This window comes from Musca domestica, unplaced genomic scaffold (genome assembly GCF_030504385.1).
Source record: "Musca domestica strain aabys unplaced genomic scaffold, Musca_domestica.polishedcontigs.V.1.1 10, whole genome shotgun sequence".
Classification (NCBI taxonomy): Eukaryota; Metazoa; Arthropoda; class Insecta; order Diptera; family Muscidae; genus Musca; species Musca domestica.
In genome coordinates this window covers 12,837,510-12,856,704 of record NW_026712115.1, presented here as the reverse complement: position 1 = coordinate 12,856,704, position 19,195 = coordinate 12,837,510, and the positions used below count along the sequence as shown (strand labels likewise).

General features: G+C 34.3%; 1 protein-coding gene across 3 annotated transcripts in view; it reads right to left on the bottom strand.

The window, feature by feature from the left end:
• LOC101891623 (tyrosine-protein kinase Src42A) overlaps positions 1-19,195 on the bottom strand; it is a 118,554-nt gene that overhangs the window by 98,559 nt on the left and 800 nt on the right. For all 3 annotated transcript variants that reach the window (XM_020034585.2, XM_005177403.4, XM_011298211.3), the window contains exons 2-3: positions 17,400-18,129; positions 4,664-4,758 (exon numbers count right to left, since the gene is read on the bottom strand). In XM_020034585.2, the coding sequence (XP_019890144.1) occupies positions 4,664-4,758; positions 17,400-17,687 (383 nt within the window). In that variant the 5' untranslated portion in view covers positions 17,688-18,129. The remainder of the gene's footprint in view (positions 1-4,663; positions 4,759-17,399; positions 18,130-19,195) is intronic.

Here is a 19,195-nt window from a genome sequence, read left to right as displayed (position 1 = left end):
TTTTCTTTTTTTATGTAATTCGAAACATTTTTTTAATTGGGAATTTAATTTATATTTCGTAACATGTCCATTTTAATTCTAGAATTCCTTTTGTAATTGGCAACTTTTTAAATCTTTCAATTTTTAATTCGAATTCTTCGATTTAAAATTTGAATTATTCCATTTGTGATTCAAATTATTCAGTTTGAAATTTTAAGAAAAAACCATATAAAATAAAGACAATTTAATGGAATTGCAAACGAATTGCAAACGGAATTTTCAAACTGGAATTTCAGCTGAACATTTCGAATTACATTTGAGAAAGTGTAGAAAAAATTAAGTTCCTTTTTTCAATCCAATGGAAAACGTAACGAAGCCGTTCTCGTACGGCTCCTAGAATGGATGGTAAGTACCACTTCCAAATATATGTCAAAAACCTTACAAATATATTCGTGATTTGAATAAAAACCTAATTCGATTTAATTAAGTCCTTCCGTCTGTCTGTTGAAATCAAGAAATTTGCTATTATAGTTTGTATTGTGTCTAGGATGATTGGTATAGAAAATGAGCTACATCGGTCAAAGTTTTCGTATAGTACTTTCGGTACCTCCTGATATTAAGTATTTTTTCACATTTTTTGAAAAAGAAGACTTTAACTGTATTCTGCAACCGATTTCACAAGCATTTGAAATTTAATAAGAGCCTCAGATAAATACAGAATCCCGATTGTTTTATTTATAAAGTATATCCTCCATTTCATAAGTTGTTGGAAATATTACACATAAGTTGTTGGAAATATTACACAAATATTACACAACTTACTTACATAACTTACCTCTCCGTAGCTACAAGGCTAAATAAATTCCATTTTGCGATTTTTTGTGGTGCAATTTAGATAATACTTTCATAAACTATAAGCACTTTTCATAAGAAAGTTAAACTATTTCTAAAAATGCCCTAAAAGTCCTCTTCATTGAGTCGGTTGGGGAAATTAATAACTAACATTTGCATCATTAATATTTCCGGAAGCAATATAATAGAGATTAGTAGGAAACTTAAGTGGAATAAATATAAAAGGCCTGAGTTAAATGTGGCACAAAAAACGTAAATTGGCGACCTATTCAAAAATATGATGCATCAAAAATGTTATTGGTATTCACTGCGGCCTTGGAAGGCTTTTTCATATAAAAACAAATAACAAGAACGGCCCGGCCCGGCCGAAATTTGATACCCTCCACCTTTGGATAACGAAAACATTTTTATATAAAAGTGTCTGAATTCAATTGTGTTCCACTTTAAACTACAAATACTAGTAAGGTCGTTTGGATGATGCTGTTAAACTTTCCAAAAAAGGATAAAGTGGGTTAGACCGTTATATGGGAGCCATACCAAAACGGGAACCTTTAAAGACAATTTTATACCTCAAGGATTGTCATCTACCAAATCTTCTTAAATACCAAATTTAAAACAATTTCGTGGGTAAATGTGACTAGAATTATCAAAATACCGAATATCGGTGTGTATCGTTATATGTGCGCTATAGAAAAATGTGGACCTAAATATATATAATAATAATATATACGAAAACGTGGACGTGGAGCTAGAACCCATTACGAACCAGAAATACCAATTGACAATTGACAAATCCGTAGAAAAATGTGGCAAATTTTTAGACAAAGCCGTGGAAAAATGTGGCAAAAATAATCAAAATAACGTGGTCCGATACATCGCATTTTCAATACCAACCATCCTAGGCACAATACAATTTGTTTTGCCAAATTTTGAAGCTGACATACAGAGGGATATCGTTAAATCGACTTAGAATTTTATGCAGATCATGAATATATATACATTTATGGGGTCTACAACGAATATTTAGGGTTGTTACAAACGGAATGACAAAGGTGGAGGGTGTAAAAAACTTTACGTTTAATCCAAATATCGTCAGACGCTTCAATAATTCTCGTATATTAATAGTACGAACTCTGGCTTCAACTGAATGATAAGATTTTTAAATTTTTAATAACGATAGTATATACATATACATTTAATTCACTGATTATATAAAATAATAAAATCAAGTTGTTTTATTTAAAGACGCATACACACACAAATTTCATCTGGAATGCTTTATTCGATCTCCTTGAAATCGTTGTGGAAATTTCCAATGTTTATCCGTTTTTGTATTTTCTTTCTTAAACAGCATTAAGAGAAAATTATGAGAATTCCTTGAAAAAGAAAAGAAATTGCCGAGACAATAAAATGCACATGACGCCTGCAAATGCAAACAGAAAGCCAGCAAAACAATGGAGCCAACGAAAGCCACAATTACGATAATATATGGAGGAAGTCTCGTCTGTTGCGGTAATCGGCAAAATAATGAAATGAAACATAGCCACAGCATTTCACTTGAGTTATGGACCGAAAATCAAGTGATGATTTCTCGAAAAAATTAAAAATTTCAATATCATTATGCGATAGCCACTTCAGACAGGAGGCGCTCTTCGGCGCTGGCGTGAAACAACCAGCTAAAAATGAAAAATGACTTGAAGAAGATATTCACACAGCAAAACATATTTATTTTTCTGGAAATTGGGTTAAGATGTACCAAACAACGTACAATACAAGATTTAGCATCTTTGGGACCCGCTTAAAATGCTGCCGACGTCCAGAGAAAGAATGACACCACGTATGAAAGGAGTATGATTTGAATAACCACGAAATGATCGAAGCAACTGCAAGGAAGGGATACGATGTTTAGCATGCTACAAATGGACAACAAAATTCATTGATTTATTGAACAAGGGCTTAATATAACCCTAATATTTGAAGTGGTATTCATTGGAATACAAAAAAAGATAAAAGTCGTTAAGTTTTTGTAGGTCACATTGCGAAGGAGAACACAATTATATTGAATTGAATATGAGAGAACTTATTGATGCCTGAAACGAAAGTGAGCAACGAGTAGTCGTAGTTTAATAAGCGAACAACCCTTAAATTGAATCAATTTGGTATTTCACTGACATTTTTATACTGAACATAAGGTAAAACAGAGAATACCAGTTTTAAAGCCCCGCCAGTTTAAGCAGCGGTTTATGGAAGCTCCATTGTTATTTTATCACGTGCATAGATAATATAGGTGTTTAATTGCATTATGAAATAGGTTTACATTTAATTAGAAAATTATGTATTGTCATTTTAATATGAACGAGCTTTCTGCAGATTCTTAGGTATTGAAGCAAACGATCAACAGGCAATCCGGTAATAAAAATTAGGTTGCACGTAATTTCATATTTTTGAGACCTATTCTTCTTTACAGTTTCAAAATAGAATTTGTAAATTGGCAAAAAACTAAACAAACTTGAAAATTCCGTGTCTCCCTCCACTTCTTGCTATGTTAGTGACCATGAATATAAAGAACAAGTTAAAAAACAGTAAGTTTGGCCGGGCCGAATTTTGAACATACACACCATGGGGAAGAAATTTGGAAATTAAAAAACTAACGATGAAAAATGCTGTCAAAAAAGTCACAAAAATACTGCATATATGGAGTTAAGTAATTTTGGGATCTATGCGAAGAGGAGGACCTGCATAGGCATGCTTGTCATAGACTATTACAACATCCAAATACGGAATTTGAAACAATTCTGGTGGATAATGTCGTTAAAATCAACAAAATACCTAATATCGGGAGGTACCGTTATATGGGAGCTATGCAAAGACCTGGACCTGCATAGACAATTCTCGGTCACATGCTATAGAACCCGTTACGAAATGCAAATAGGAAATTTGAAACAATTCCGGTGAATAATGTTGCAAAAATCATAAACCTGGACCTGCAAAGAGAATTTTCAGTCACAGGCTATAGTATCTGTTCCGAGCTGCAAATACGAAATTTGAAACAATTTTGGTGAATAAGGCCTTTAGCGGCCTGCAGACCAAAAACACATCTGAGTAGAATTTCATCAACCTACTTCAATTCGTTCGGAAGCTAGAGAGATTTCCACAGACGGACGGACAGCGTTAAATCGACATAGAATTTTATGCTGATCAACAATATATATACTTTCTAGGGTCTAAAATGTATATTGCGAGGTGTTACAAACGGAATGACAAACTTAATATACAGCCATACTATGGTGGAGGGTATAAAAAGAAATGTTCGTTGACTAGAAAACATATTTTCTAATTTCAATAAATATAATTGTTTATACTTTGTAATAAGGTAAACTATAACATCAAATGAAAATATGCAACAAAACTTACAAAACACAACAAAAGTATTCTTCGAATCATTGTTGTCTATATCACCATTATTATATGTTAATCATTTATTCAACTGTTTTTTATAATGCAAATATGTGTAGAAAAATGTTTTAAATATTTCTTCAAAACAGATCAGTTTATTTAAATAAATTTCTTTTGCTAGAGCATCTGTTCCATCATTTATATAAAAATTCCTCTGATCATATTTGTAACCAATCTATTTTTAAAGTTCCGCCCAAGTGTGTGGTTATGCGTAACCGCTGTGAGTGAGGTGAAACAAAACTACAAAATTGATATTACTTAAATACGATAACAAAATGTTGCATACTTTTAGGCATCGATATTAGTGAATGCAAGAACCCGCAACACAATTAATTATTGGGATATTTTTGATGGGAAATACTTGTTAAATACTTACGGTTCTGCTTCTATGGATTTCAACTTGGCAACATAATTGGATGGTATGTAGCCTTCTTGACGGGTTTTCTTGCTGCGCGCCAGCCACCAATCACCCTAAAAATAAAAAAAATGTTTTATAAATATTACATTTATTTTTTTATCTTAGATGGTTTTAGGCAAAACTTGAAGCGAAAGTTCTACGCAGAAAAACTGTAGAAACAACTCCAACAAATCAAAGAATCACTTTTCATATACAGTGGCACAACGATAATTCGTATTCAGCCAATTCAACAATTTACAACAAACAAATTCTCTCTAGAATTCTTGTATTCTTAAATAAATCCCTTTAATCTTTAAACATCGTCAATTAAGCTGATATTCATATGTAAAACTCATGCAGTGTCAAATTTTCCATATTTTTAAATTCCAAACAGTGTGTGTTACATGGACGACATTTTAGTTGTGAAATATGGAACAAAGTACAAACGTACTTTTTCGATCACAACGTGCCCTATTTTCATCAGAAAAATATAATTTACTTCATAAAGCATTATATTTTTTAAGAAAATACCAATACAATAAGTATATAGTGTTTGTAATAATGGTCCAATATCCGGAAATCCAATATAGCGGGAATACACATTAAATATTTTCTGAGAGACCTATCCAAGCTCTTTTCACTGATAAATGAAGCAGAATTGATCCGCGGTAAACATATGTTATTTTAAATAAAGAACAAATACCTGGGTCTTGAATCGAATTATTTTCTAAAAGCCATATTCAATCCTCAACTAAAGGTACATCCCCTACCATTCTCACGCCGAAAACTCCCCTTGCAATTATGATGGTAGACTGTCATAATACACCAGGAGCTTAAAACTAATTGTAACATATCCCTCCACATTGATTCATTGACTATGGGTTCGGCCCTGTAGATATAGATGAAGAATTTTTAATGTTTGAATATCCAACATAATATTTCCCAGTTAAAAACTGCCCTCAAAGATTATACAAGCCCTTCCCACAGAGTATGGAGTAGACTTCAGATATTTTGATCCGATAACTGCCAGCGATATAGTAATAACTATTTTTGATGCTTAAAAATTTTGTATACCTTAAAAACATATTAATTTGATTTTTTTTCATATTTGTATTGCTTGGAAAATAAGAAGTTTAATTACATTAGGTTTTATGTAAATAACATTTCTCTGTAAAGCACATAACATTGATATAATATGTACAGAAAAAACTCGATCGGTAAAATCGAATCTATTTTCACGCACATATTCCCGGAATATACAGGGAGAGATAAAAAAAACTGCAACAAAGTCAAATGCCATAATTTTTACATTTTTTTAAACTTTATTCAATGAAAGTAATAAATGTCGGAAATGGCATCAGATTTCAGAATAAGTTTAGATTTGTTCGAATTTGTCACCATTTCATTTCATTCTTGGGTGGCGCGTGCTGAGTGTGATGGTGCTGAATTCTGTTGGAATGTCCAAGGTCCAAACACGATCATTTTGTTTGTGTACAAACAAAATGATCGTGCTGGACAACGAAAGTTTTCTCATTGTAAATACCAAATTCGGCAGTTCTCCACTTTCGGCCAAGCGAAGCATCTCTTTAGCTCTTTTGAGTCTATTTTCTTTCCGCTGCGGTGTAAGTTCTCGCACTTTTTGGAATTTCAATGGTTTTACACCGAGCTCATTTTTCAATATTCGCCGAATGGAATATTGCGATATGTTCAGCTCACGAGCCATTTATTGGCCACTGCGACCCGGGTTTCGATCAAGTCGGTTCTTTACTTTTCGAACTATTTTCGCTGATGTTGCAGTTTTTTTCGTCCACTTCCTTGACGTCGGGCTACGCTACCAGTATCACTATAACGAGCGATGGTTCGAGACACAAAAGATTTATTCACTTTTAAATGCTGGAGTGCTCTAACGATATCCACTTCTGGTTTTCCAGCCAAATATAAAGAAATCACACTATCACGCTTGAATCCCATTACGACTAACATTTTTTTTTTTTTGAAAACTCTCACCAGAATGTCGGACGAGTGGCTTAGAAATGTCAACAGTCTAAATTGGTTGCAGTTTTTTCACCTCACCCAGTAGATGTTTAGTATATGATGATCGTATTCCTCTGGATAAACAAAATGTATTATCATTTCATTACATTTATAAACTATCCTAAAGAATTGAACCGACCAGTTTTGGACTGTTTATCAATTATAAAGACTTTTCGATGCTTTTGGTGTATTTTCTTACAACGTTAATTCATCCCAATTCTGTTTTGTGTGTAGAGAGTACATTCAAAATTACATGTGTTGACTTAGACTAAGTGTATGTATATACATAACCGCTACCACAAGCGAATAATAACTTATACAAAAATTGGATTCCAACAAATTATTCAGGGTTTTTAGTTGTTGTCACAATATGCAAGCAACATTTCACTCCATCATCTATTTAAGGAAATGTTATTTCTTGAAGACCTAAATAGAAGTTAATACATGCACACATTCAGACATTTATTTTATCGACGTTATTTTATTATTTATGTCACGTGCTTATATTATCCCATATAAACAATAAACACCTAGTATCAAATAAATAGCAAATAAATTGTATTTAAAATAGAAAAAAGCGAACAAAAACTGTTTATGAATAAAATCATATTTACATTTTCTATATTCATAAAACGAAGGATTAACCAATGTAAAATGTCTTCCATAATTTATTACAAAAATCTAGAGCTTTTTTGCTAGCACAAACATTAGGCACGAGTAAACTCAATTTCTCGATTTTCAGTGGAAACAAAATTCGTTCGAAATCGAGCAGATTCAACTCTTGCCGAGCACCCGTTTTGATTTGGTCATACTCTTGCTGTGCTACTATGTATGTGTGTTTTTTTCTGCATACGTTCTTGGGGTGTAAGGAATGCAAATTTGTCAAAATTATAAGACCTTTAGGTTAATGTCAACAATTTTTTTTTATTTTTTGGAATATATGACCTGTGCCTCAATTCTTTTTCTATGAAAATGTGAAATGAAAACTTGCATAATCGAAATTTCATATATTCATAAAAAGAGTATTCCGCCCCTAGGGTTTTATCATAGAAAGGAACAAGCTTAATGACATTTTGCATAACTAAATTGCAAAGTGGCTGTCATATGTGTTCGACAGCCTCAATCAGGACTGCATCAGCAATATTCTCAGTAGTTTTGTTCGGGTTTCATTCTTTACACCACTATCTTGTCCGTGCAGCTAGAATTTTTCTAATTTTACGCGTTCCAAAAAGTAAATTCTATTAATTTCTCTGCGTTGTTGAAGCGTGGATTGTTATATTTCTATTAATAGCGAAACTTCTACTGTTCAAATATCGCATACGGAATAATTTAAAATAACACCTATTTTTCAACACACAAAAAAGTAAAATACGTTATTCAGATAAATACGTTCGGCGTATTTCGGTAACATTTCATTCTCATGAAAACACAATTTTTTGTACGCCTTTTTTAACCCTGTTGCCCTGTTTTAGTTGAAAATTTGAAATACATTTGCTCTGTTCCAGAACCTACAAGAATCTACCAGTTTTGCAATTTTTTTCGCTATCATCGTAGTTAAAACGTTTACATTTTTGCAGTTCTGGAACAGACCAATTAGTAACGGACATTTTGCATTTTTCGATCAGATGCAGTCAGATGCTTACAATGTTTTTCGAAATTAATCATTTGACAACACCTCATTGTCAAAATATATGTTTACAACCCCATCGTGTATAAAGAAATCAGATATGGGGACCTGTTTTCTATGCAGTGAAATTTGACAATGTAAATTACAGAAAATGCAGTGATGGATATTCTTATTTAAACTGACTTTACCTTCTTAATTATACCCTACACCACATAGTTGTAAGGGTATTATGTTTTTGTGCATTTGTTTGTAACATGGAGAAGGAAGCGAGATAGACCCATAGTTACTTTTGAGGATCTTCATAGAATGCCTTTCTTAGTAGATTTATGTATGTCAGCCGTCTGCCCATGTATGCTTATGAAGAAAATACAGGTCGCATTTATTATCCGATTGAGATGAAATTTTCCAAACAATATTTGTTTGGCCCAAAGACGAACGCTATTGAAATTGGTAAGAATCGGTTAAAATTTAGATATAGCTCCCATATATATCTTTAACCGATTTCGGATAAATTGCGCACCAAATGGCCAATATCAGTCCAAATGACCTGAATTTTGACACATTCGACCGAATTTAGTCTAGAAGCCAGTATGTCAAGTTTGGTGAAAATCGGTTTAGATATAGCTTTAGCCCCCATATATATGTTTCATCCGATTTGGTTTTAAGCCCCTCACGAGCGACAGCAATGATATTTGGTACCAGATATCTTATAGAGCTCGGAAATACCTTTGCCCAATGTTATCGAGATAGGCTAAGATTTGGATATAGCTCCCACACATATCCTTAATCCGATTTTATGTTTATTGTGCAAAAATTACTAATATCATTCGGGACGTACGTTTCCAAAAAAAAAATTATTTTAAAAATAATAATTACAGTAAATATTATTACAGAAAGTCCAAATGTTTACTAAACGAGTATAGTCGTCGCAACTGTCGGGTTTTATGAATGGAACCTAAAATGGCAATTTTTATAAACACTCAGAAATAAGCATGAAGAAAAAGTAACAGCACATATGTGAAACACATTCCTTCTGATCACGCCTTTACTTGCCAGAATCTTCAAGTTTTACAACTTCTTACTCGAAAAGTGTTCCTTGCACAACACCGCAGTATAACTAAACAAAGATAAGCCATGTTGCCGACTCCCTACTTTTGCTACTTTTTCCAAACAGTAAATAGAATCATTAATTTGATTGGTCAACAATTTTCACATTTGACCAGAGCAGAACCTGCTGTATGAAATGTCGTCATGGTTATAGCGCCATCTGTTTCATGCCATTAGAATTCCCAGCGTTACGTTACTGGGTGTCTTTGTTTACATTCCTTGGTCGACCCGCTGGCTGGCTGGCCGGTTGGATGGCTGACAAACAAGGTGGCTTGTACTGTCCGTTTATGGTGCAACAGCAATTTCTCTCATTTTCGCATTGGCTGGCGGGCGAAAACCTCAATTTGACTTCGACAACATCGTCATCACCAACACATCTGTACATACAAGTTGTTGTACCACCGTCATAGCCATCAGCAGTGCCCGTTGTGGGGGAGAATAAACAATGACAACCAACGCCTTCTTCTTCTGCCCCAAAGTATGAATGAATGTTTGGATTTTTCAGCACCTCTCTTCTGCCATTTCTGATCTGCATTTTCGTGTTTTTGTTTTATTTTCATTTGCTGCGGAAGGTTAATGTTCGCTACCATCAAGATAGTGTCATAGCGTACAAATTATGTCAATACAGAAAATATTTCCTTGGATAAAGTTAGCAAAAAGAAATGAATATTGAGCTATGACTAGTATTGTTCTATTGCAGATTATAAATGTCGGTACAATTCGAACATTTGAAATTTGTGATAAGTCGTTTCAGCGCAGAAATAAATATTGAAACCATTCCCCCCGGAAAGCCCAAAGAGCAATGAGCTAATTTTTACTTGTGAATTGTGGAAAAAATTTCAGAATGTACCTCTGATTTGATGTAAAGGATGCACCAACTATGCTAATGTAGTCCAATTAAGATCAATGTAGGATCAGGCGATCAAGTTCCGAATAGAAGCACAGATATTTGGAAGGAAAACACACATACACCCTAGAAAAACTCCTGTCAAATGTGGTGGAAATTGATTACGAAGTAACGCCTATATTTAGAACTTACAGGCAAAAGGTACTTCGATTTTCTGAACATTTATCGGTCGACCTTGGGAAATTACAGATAAAAGAAACTCAAAATTAAGCGGAGTGAGCTGGATAGTGGCAATAAGCTCCATATATTCTAAAAGTACTCTCAAAGGTTGCTAATATGAGCCCGGTCTCAACACTTTTAAAGATATATACCGGGATCTTGCTATACCAAATTAAAAAAAAAGCAATCCATTAAAAAATGAGCCTAAATTATTATTTATCGAAAGGTAACGTTATAAGGGGTATAAGAAAACGTGGACCTATAAAAACTTTCCTCCAGAGAAAGAAGTGTTCATTACTAACTCCAAATATCACATTGTTAACAATTCCACTTTAAATCATCCAAATACCAACTATTGGGAAGAACCGTTGTGTGAGTAATATAGGAAAAGATGGTTAAATGTTCAAACTTCAAAGTCATAAAAATACTCAATATCCTCTACCATTTTATGAAAGCTATGATATATTTTTATCTAACTTTGGACTCCGGCGTGATTACAATTGTCCTTACAAATTCCGTACATTTTTGGAAAAATATTAATTGTTAAAAGTACGCTTCGAGTGAACAATTTTTAGGATCCAAAACATACAAGCTTGGAATATAACAGTTTTACCGAAAAAAATGCTAATCGATTAAAAAGAACTGCGGTACAAAAAATTAACCATTTGTGCAAAATATAAAATTCACACAAAAAACTCTTCATAGTTATACAAATTTAAAAACAAGAATCCTAAAACATTACATTGCATTTGTATTTGCATTTTGCGGCCACTAGATGGTTTACATATATTTACTTGACCGGATGTTCCTAGTCGCAAGACCTAAAGGTCCCGATAGCCTTACTATTTATACGACAAATATATAAATTTAATAAAATTTCAAGAGTAATATGCAGTTCAACTCAAACTTTAAATTTTTATGATTTGTTTCGATTACTTAATGCTATAGTTAATAAAAGTATCTTTCTACAGGCAAAGAAATGTAATTGCACACATTTTAATTTTTAATTTTTTCATGGATAATTTAAACATAAAGTTTCCACAAAAACCAGCCATTGATTGTCTCGCCTTTTTTGTCTGTCCGTTCTTAGACTGAGCATGGCTACTGCACATAAAAATAATGTAATATGTAAAAACAGAGCATGAAAGCAACAAACTGATACCGATAATTACCAACTGTGCTCTCCCCTAAAGAGGTCTGCCAGAGCAATCGTAGAAGCAAAAACCAAGTGTTTAAAGAGAAAATAATGTGCAATGAACAATAAGATTTTTTGCCTTCATTTAACGTCGAATAAATTAGTTTCTTTTGAATTCATTTTAAACAATTTTCAAATTGTGTTCAACGAAGCAATGCCAGTAGAAAAAACAAAAACAAGTAGATTTCTCGTTAATTATTACATGAAAACGGTTTGCAAATCACGCTCAAACACAATGCACCACCAAATCCGCCACACTTACACTTCACATTTTGATCGTTGTAAAGTTCAACTCGGGAGAAATACAAATACAAACATGTAAACCTCAATTCGAAATTTTCATATAACTCCATTGTTTTCGAGAAACAATTGCAAAAAAGGAAAAATAAATGGAAAATGCATTTCCAATGCACTGCGCAATTGTATAACACCCAATTGTCGGAATAAAAACGGAATATTACTGCCACATATGAGGATTTTCCCCTTTCTTTGATTAACCATTTTATTCCATCCCCCCACAAAATAGAAGTATAGCGAGTCTTCTACTAGTGCCATATAATAACCTTATAATTATATATAAATTATGTTGTTAGCCATCCACGTGCAATTGTTTGGTGGCCACACTTCTTTATATGACTCGACCCAGGCATTGGATGGAATATTCAGTGCTGCCCAATCATTACATGCGAAAGTATTTGGCATTGCCGATATTGGTTTTATTCACAAATGCTGATATGAATACAGCGGTGATAAGATAACCCACTCCAGCCATGCAAAAGCATTGTAGGTGTAATTAATCACAGAAAATATTATTTACATACATAAATAACTGCTTTGACGTTCATGTGGTGGGATACCGTAGGTTGTTTGTTATTTCAATGGGGAAAATGGTTTCGGGGACAGTCACCGATCCTCATCAGGTCACTTAGTTATATGTATGGGCATATTCCTCATATAATTAAAGACAAACGCCATTTAAGGGTCTTACCAAAATGATGCGTTATGTACAAAAATCCGGACCATCTCACTATAATCGAGTGTTTCGTATTTCGATAATCCTAGTCACATTTACCCACGAAATTGTTTCAAAGATTTGGTAGATTACAATCCTTGAAGTCTAAAATTATATCTACAATTCCCATTTGGTATGGACCACATAAAAGTAGAACACGTTTGAATTCAGATACTTTTATATAAAAATGTTTTTTTTTACCCAACGGTGGTGGGTATTGAAAGTTTGGCCCGGTCGGGAACTTAATGTTTTTACTTGTTATTTTGTAATATGAATACTTTAATTCAAACCAGTAAAGAAAGTCTTCAAGTCGGGCGGGGCCGACTTTATGATACCCTACACCACTTTGCTAATTAAGTAGAGCTCCACATAACAATTAAAAGTTTTTATGGGAGAATTCAATCATGCACGCTATAATTTTAATTATAATTTAAAGTTCAAAGGACTACATATGCCGAAGCATTTGTATCTTTTAAATTCGGACTTGTACTGCCCATTTGGTGCACAATTAATTTGAAATCGGATAAAGATATATATGGGAGCTATATCCAAATTTGAACCGATCTCGATAAAATTTGGCAAAGATATTTCTGAGCTGTATTTAATATATTTCCCTGAATATCGTTGTTACGGAGTGCATATTACGGTTGTGGGTAACAAATATAACAAATCGGATGAATAATTTGACATACTAGCTTCTAGACTCAATTCGGTCGTAAGTGCCAAATTCCATCCCATTTGGACAAATATTAGACGTTTGGTGCACAATAAAAGGTAAATCGGACGAAGTTATATATGGAAGCTATATCCAAATCTGAACCGATCTCGATAAATTTTAGCAAATGTATTTCTGAGCTGTATTTGATATATTTCCCCAAATATTGTTGTTGCATAGTGCATATTACGGCGGCGGTGGACAAAAATAACAAATCGGATGAACAATATATATGGGAGCTATAGGTATATCTGAACCGATTTCGATCAAATTTGGCATACATATTTTCAGGCCTAATTTGGGTGTATGTGCAAAATCCATACAGTTCGGGCTGATATTACACGTTTGGTGCACAATAAAAGGCAAATCGGACGAAGATATATATGGGAGCTATATCTAAATTTTGACCGATTATCTCCAATTTCAATAGGGTTCGTCCTTGGGCCAAACAAAAGATCTTTGCAAAATTTCATCTGGATCGGGCAATAAATGCGACCTGTACTTTGTTTACAAAAATACATGGACAGACGGACGGACATGCATAAATCGACTCAGAATGTGATTCTATGCAGATCATCAAAAGGAACTATGGGTCTATCTCGTTTTCTTCTGCCTGTTACAAACAAATGCACAAAGACATAATACCCTGACCACCTTGTGGTGTAGGGTATAAAAACCAATAAACGCTCTGCCAAAGCTGACATCTTGCGTATTTGGGTAACATTCATTTAAATCCAAGTATATAACTTATATATATAAACAAAAAATGTCGAATATAGCATCAAATTTTAGAATACGTTTCGACACTTTGGTATTTTTTAGTGCCAACATTGCTTTCCAAGATACTCCAGACACAATAGTCCAACGGATTGGTATCCGGAGATTTTGGTGGCGATTGTGCGCTGGAAATGAAGCGAAAAACCTCATTTTGTAACCATTCTTGGGCGGCGCGTGCTGAGTCCTGTTGGAATGTCCAAGGTCTGCGACCAAAATGTTTGTGTGCCCAAGGCTTTCATACACCCTCCAGAATATTTTCGCGATGATATTCGGTATTTATTCTGATGTTACGGTCGATTAATATGCGCGACCCACACCATCATCATGGCCGGCGCTTGGGTTCTGGTGGCCAACCGAAGGGGCACATTTTCAGCTGACCTCTTTGCCAAGTACACATTTTGTTTGTTTACAAACTGCTGGACAACGAATATTTTCTCATCGGAGAAAACCAAATTCGGCAGTTCACCACTTTCGGCCAAGCGAAGCAACTTTTTCGGTCTATTTTCTTTCTGTTGTTGTGTATGTTCTTGCATTTTTTAGAATTTCAATGGCTTAACCCCGAGCTCATTTTTCAATATTCGCCGAATGGAATATTACGATATATTCAGCTCACGAGCCATTTTTCGGCCACTGCGACGCGGGTTTCTATCATGTTGCTGTTTTCTTCCGTCCATTTCCTTGACGTCGGGCTACGCTACCAGTATCACAGATACGAGACACAAAAGATTTATTCACATTTAAATGTTGGAGTGCTCTAACGATAGCCACTTGCAGTTTTCCAGCCAAATATAAAGAAATAACACTATCATGCTTGAATTCCATCACGAATAACTTTTTTTCTTTTTTTTCACCAAAATGCTTTTGTACGCTTGTAAACAATATAATGAGCTGTCACTGGAATAATTTTAACAGATGTCGGACGAATGTCTTAGAAATGACAGCAGTCTGAAGTTGGTTGCAGTTTTTTATCTCACCCTCTCACAGGTCCTTCTTGACACGCCTGGGGGGGAGTTCTATCCACCATATAATGGTTAGGATGACTCACACGGTACTGCAATGAAAACATGCGATTGTGCTGGCGGGATGAACCATCGTTTGTTCTTCTTGAGTTAATAATCAATACTTGAATATGGGGTAGTTCGGCTCTTTTCTAATCCATAGCCCTCCCTGCACAATTTCATTATATCAGCATTTTGAAGCTGACATTAGCTTTCAAACAGTTCACCTTGTTCAAATGGAGCATATGTTATCAAATAATAGTAAAAACTTCTCACGAAATAAAATCTTAAAAATGTAATTATAATAATAAAGGAAAGTATGGCCAAAATACTGCAGAAGGCCTAATCTGTTTGAAATATGTACGAATAGTTTTAATACGATAACATGTTTCCATTAAAAAGGAATGAGAGATTTCAGAACCGAGGAGTCACTGTTCGTCTGGGAACCTGCATTCCTCGCAACCATTTAACAATTTATGCAAAAAGATATGATATAGAGAATAGGCGCAAAGGTATTTTGAGATAGCCTAGATCTGGATACACATTTAAGGTAAAGTTTTTGCAGGAGAAAAGGCTTTTATGGCAGAAATTGTGTTTCTAGTCCACATTTCGCCCACGTTCTTTTTTGGAATCATCGTCTTAAAATTTGGTGAGAGAAATGTAATGCATAATACAAATAAAACATAAAAATGCAAAATACTTTATCTGCTGTTTGGTGTAACCAACATTTATTCTAATAGATGAGACTAGGAAATCTGAAGGTATATTACCATTTAGTACTTTTAATACAAACATGGAGTTCAACACAATACGTCTGCTTTTAAGTGTAGGCAAACTAATTAATTTTACCCTGCATAAGAAGGCAAAACAAAATCACTATTCCAATGTAAACCTCGTAAGGCAAATAGCAGAAATAGTTTTTCCACGGATTCTATTTTATCTGAGTATATTGCATGCTAAGGATCCTATACAACAGAACCGTATTCTAATATAGGTCTAACAAGAGACGTAAATAACTGTTTTGTTATATATGGATCAGAAAATTCTTTGGCCCACCGTTTAGCAAAACCTAAAACACCATTTGCTTTATTTACCATTGCTATTTAAATGTAACTTTGGATCCATCAAGAGGCCAAGATCGACAAATGAATCTACAGTTGATAATGAATAACCGTCAATATTATATTGCAATATCAGAGAAGAAGATCTAGAGAAGCACATATGCTTACATTTGCTTAAATTTAACTCCATACAATTTAACCTGCACAATTAAAAAAGGCGATCTAAATCGTTTTGAAGTAAACTAGCTTGTTTATCGCAATCGAATAATTTAACATCATCATGCATTGCAGCTGAAGAACGTTGGCTGCCAAGAAACGACGAAGCGTGACCCCGTCGTGTGGTACAGGCCCACTCTACTCAATTCCATATATTGGCATTACCAAAACTTTGGGAAGTTTAAGCAGAGGTATATATCCAATACTAATTCTTTAAAACAAAAACTCAATTGACCACTCATGGAAGGCAGACAATTCTGTCGGTACATTATGGGAAGGATTGGAGAGTTTATGGAGAATACTGCACGATATAAAAATGTGTAATATATGAAGTTTGAGTTTGGAATTATGTGAGGCCAGTGTCTTACCGAATTCTCCACTCTATAAATTTTAGTCATTCTATGACAATGGTTACATACCCTTTAAATGTTTTTTAATATTCGTCACTATTGATTTACAATACCCTACCTTTATACATTGCTTGTGAGGGCATTAGTAACGAAATAGGTGTATTCAGATCAAATGTATATGAATCCACACCAGATAAAGCTTAATTTTTAAAAATTGAACAAAACGAATGGTATCAATATATGTGTGCTGTATATATTAGTAGGTTAAAGTCAGATATTGAAAATTTTTGGCAACGAGATTTTCTGCCCAGGGAAGATATTGAATTCAAAAGCACGTCGGGTTGGTCACTTCTTTTATTTGCACCTATTCCAATCGTTATGACATTTGTTAATATATCGCGATAAGTTAGTGAGTTTGACCACCACACCTCGATCGGAAGGTGTGGAAAATAAAATAGCAAATCTACGCCTTTTTTTTAGTATAAAACAATAAATCTCAAAAATAATTTCGTGATTTACATAAAAAATTTAATATTTAAATGTCATCTCTAACTTACCTGTGTATCATTCAATATTTCTAGGTGTTCTCCTTTTCGGAAACTTAAATCCTCATCGGTACGGGCGTCGTAATCGTACAATGCGACAAATATTTTTGCATTGGCATTCGATGTTTCATTCTCCGGTATTTGGGGCACAGGACGTATCTGTTCCTGCGGCTGTCCAATTGGCATGGTGATTTGTGGAACACCAGTTACACCTACGGCTGCCGCATCGTCAAGTGGATTGCGTTGATCGACATGAGTCTTGTCAATGTCGGACTTTTCTGTGCGCAAACAATTACCCATGATGGCAAATAACAATCAGCTGTTGGGTTTTCTTCCCCCCTAGATGATACCAACTTCAAAATAATAGTTTAATAGATGCCTATAGCAAATGCACCAGCAATCGACGTATATTCTCCGGTTTGTTTTGTTGCTTTATTTCGTATTTCCGTTTTTTGATTGTCGTTTGTTGGTTTGTGACGATGATGTTGATGAAGTAGAAGATGACGACGACAACGGCACTGATGACGGATGGGAATGGTAAAGCCTGTTTCTCATTCAGAACAATGAACAGCGGTTGTAGGGGTGTTGGCACTTGATTGGATATATTACATTTATGACGTTCCTGTTGAGCTTGTGTTTACTATAGTTTGATTCATTCTTTTCTTTATTCTTCTTCTGTTTTGTACGTATTCTTTCAGGATTTGTTTATATCCAAAGGTGAATTATAAAAATATTTTACGCTCTATTAGAAGTGAGGAAGACCGGAAGAAGAGAGATAAACAAATGGAAAACATCAAAAACAAAAATTACTATTTTATGCGGGATGGGCGCGGATCACAGAATGCGTTCTTGTCAAAAGGTAAACAAAAAGTCACTCATTATTTAGGCTCTGAAAATGTCAGTTGGCTCTCTTGTAAACTATGCAATAACATTTAACCACAATAAACAACATATAATACATATTTACTTAATAATCTTAATAACAGGAATCCCAATTGAACAGAGTTTGTGAATGAATCTTTATGATGGATTGCGCATGCAGTGTTGCCAGATTGATTTGATACCACATGAAGAATATACCTACATATAGAATAAATGTACATTTTTCTTTCGAAACAATATAGGAATTCAAAAATACATAACCAACAAGTGGTCGAGAGTTATAATCGCGGTACACCAAAAATGTATAGAAAGCTAAAGTTGACTACACTTTTTTCTGAATGTGCCCGACTTCTGTCCATTTGGTGTTTGTATTTATTGTTAAAAGAAATAAAAACAAAAAACTTTCAAAATCAATGACTACAAGAAACGTACATCGCGGGATACGCACAAGGAATATTAGCTACTTTTTCCATAAAATTTAAATCGTGAACAATTTGGATCATCTTTTTAAAAGAAAATAAATGCTTCTCATTTATCTTTCGCCTTTTCAAGTCATTTCAAAAATGAGAAAATATAAGGGGCTAGGGCTGTATTTCTGTAGCTCTAGGAAGCTGATCTACTAACATATTGTACCACGATCATAACAAAACTACTGTTTTTCGAGATACTTTTTTTCTATAATGCCGCAAAAAATGTGTACTAGGCTTTAGCTGAAACCTGACCTTTCTAAAATGATACTATCACTATCTTTCCAGCATCCAAATATTATGCGTTTTGGGATGCCTAAGGATATTTGCACACAAAACCAGCTAACATTCCCCTCCATCTGGCAACACTAGAGACGCAAGAAGTTGTTTGAAAACAAAAGAAATAAAGCACACGACAAGGAGCATTGTAAAAACTCCATTCACAATAGACAAGAGAGC